The 2,618-nt window shown below is 58.6% G+C and overlaps 1 protein-coding gene across 1 annotated transcript in view; it reads left to right on the forward strand.

Moving 5' to 3' along the window:
• The first annotated feature begins 2,077 nt into the window (after nt 1-2,077).
• Nucleotides 2,078-2,618, forward strand: part of QRICH2 (glutamine rich 2) — a 33,142-nt gene continuing 32,601 nt past the window's right edge. Inside the window, exon 1 of the mRNA XM_027770774.1 lies at nt 2,078-2,546. Coding sequence (XP_027626575.1) covers nt 2,259-2,546 — 288 coding nt within the window. The 5' untranslated portion in view covers nt 2,078-2,258. The remainder of the gene's footprint in view (nt 2,547-2,618) is intronic.

Raw genomic sequence — 2,618 nt, forward strand, 5'->3', positions numbered from 1 at the left:
CTGTCTCTCTCTGATCAAACTGGAAAATGATAATAAAGTTAAATAATTCTTAAAAAAAAGAATTATTTTTATTATTCAGTTTGACCAAGGAGAGTGAGAAAGCAAGCCACCAGGTCTGGGACTTGAACCATGGTTTGTCATGTGGGAGTGTCCAGCGCCTATTAACCCCCACACCACCAGCTGGACCCTAATCTCATGAAATTTTTATTTGTATTTTGTTTTTAATGTTTTCTTTAGGTTTTTGCCTCTTGCTGGACAGAGATAAAGAGAGGGAAAGTGAAACAATCCCCCAGAAGGGGGAGCCACACTGCAGTCTCCCAGGATTTGGGGTGCACACATGCACGCCCAGCATGATTTTCAAGTTTGCTCTGGGACTTGAACCATGTCCAGCACGTGGGAGTCCAGCACCTTAACTACCATGCCATCTGCTAGTCCCGACCTGTTTTTTCAAGAGAGGTTTTTACTACAGGGCTCATGTGCTCTCTGGAGAGACAGTCAGCAAGAAATCACCCCTCCTGAGGGGAATGGCCATCTCGCAATCCCTTCTCCACCATTCTCCTCTTAGGATCTTGGCCACATGCGCCTGGTGTGAGTTTCAAGTCGCTGGGTCTAGCGTTCGAACTGCGGGTGAGTGTGGGAGTCAGCAACATAGCCACCGCCATAACCACAACCATTATGCCACTGCTGGAGCGGAGAACGGAGGCTGCTGCATTCTGGAGAGTTGCCCGCTTAGAAGTGAGATAGCTATGCAGTCCCCGGGACAGCCAGTGCTCAATCCTGGCCGGCCTCATGTCGCCTATGGCCCTGGATGCAGTGCACGGGAGACCACAGTGGGGGCTGGCCAGCGGCGTGGTGGTTAAAGCGACTGGATCCTGCATGGCCACATCTGCAAGTTCAAGTTCTGAATCGGGTGGCCTGATAAAACACACTAGGTACATGTGCGTGCCCCAAGTCCCAAGATTCCAAGAGAAGAATGGAGAAGGGATTGCAGTGTGGCCATCCCCCAGGGGTTGGTTTATCACAGCCTATCCCTCCCTTTCCAGTGAGCGCACACACCGATAGCAAATTTTAAAAAGAGGGGGGAGGGCAGAGATTCATCAACACACACTACTACGTACTAAGTATTAGGAATGAATGGGTATCGGGAATATAATGGTGGACAAAAACCTGAAAACGGTACCAGCTCAGACCATGCTGAATTTGAGGAGCTAAACCAGCGGTGTGCCGCACACACCAATAGGTACGTAGCTTTGCTGGGCGTGAACACGGCTGCAAAGATTTATGTCCACATTTTCTGGAAGGATCTGGTGTGGGGTAGGCAGGCCTCTGTGTCCAGTCCTGCCTCCTCCTCAACTGAAATGCTGGCGCTTGGCCAAGTCAGCTGCTCCAAGACAAGTCAGCTTGGAAGGTGAGAAGCTCTCCCATCTGGTGGGTAATTGGAGCTGCCTGGGTGTGGGTGGTTTTCCAAGTGGCCCCAATTTTGACCGGACAAAACCTGTGGCAACTGTGCGCCTGGGCAGAGGCCCCTGGACCGCATCCCTTAGGCTTAAGCCCTGTGGAATGGAACCCAGCTGACCACACAAAGCGTTGCCTAGGTACCGCCCCCAACCCTCCATCCAGCCTCCATGGCCCACTACTGAGGTGCAGGGTCGGGGCTGGAGGGCCCTTCCCGGGAAGGTGAGGGTCGGGGACCCCTGAGCCTTAGGAGGCCTCTCCGCTCACCCCTGCCCCAAACGGCGCAAAACGCCTGAGACGTCCGACTGCTGCGCTTTAGGAGCTTTACTGACCATACACGTGGGTGGCGACCTGGGTACAGCTAAGGCTTCCTGAGACTCCTCTTGTCACTTGGGGTTCAAGTACGTGCAGGCCCCCCGCCAGTGCTGGCTTTGCCTGTGCTCGCCGCGTTCTTAGAATCCTCAGGGTGCACGGGGAGGGGGGGTGCCGGATCCTGGCAGCGAGCCGAGCCGGCAGCCCCGAGAGCCAAACGTCCGCTGGCCGCAACGGGAGGGGAGCGCAGGACTCGAGCTCGGAGACCGGAGACCCGACGGCCGGCGCAGCTCGCGGAGGCTGGAGGCCGTCGGCCGTCGGGGACCGCGAAAGCGAAGAGTAGGAAGCGGCCAGGTTCTGCCCGGTGATTGTCGCCGGCACAACCGGGTCCAGGGGCAGGGGCGCCCGGGGGACCTGGGAGGGTCCCCGAAAGGCCCCAGAGGCGCAGAGAGGTGTGAGGCGGGTGCGGGCAGCTGCGGCCCGCTCGCACGATGCCGCCTTCGGCGCTGACCACCACGGTGTCCCTCCGGGAGCTGGCCGACCTGGCCATCGGCACCCCGGAGGTGGGCGCCGTCAACTTCACGGCCTTGCACACGCTCATCGTGGCCATGCTGAAGAACCTCAACCTCCAGGACACGCGGGTCGACTTCCAGACCCCGTCGCCCGAGCCCAGCCGCTTGTTGGAGGGGACCCGGACCTCGCTCAGCACCCCGCAACTGCCAGCGCCCAGGGAGAAGCGGAAGGGCGTGGCCCGGCCTCCGCAGACGCTGGAGAGCCAGGTGCAGGACCTGGGCCGGCAGGTGGAGGCCATCGGCGGCCCGGGGGAGGGGCTGCGGCACCACCATGCCCCG

This window comes from Tupaia chinensis, unplaced genomic scaffold (assembly GCF_000334495.1).
Source record: "Tupaia chinensis unplaced genomic scaffold, TupChi_1.0 Scaffold000159_1, whole genome shotgun sequence".
In the NCBI taxonomy this organism is placed as follows: Eukaryota; Metazoa; Chordata; class Mammalia; order Scandentia; family Tupaiidae; genus Tupaia; species Tupaia belangeri.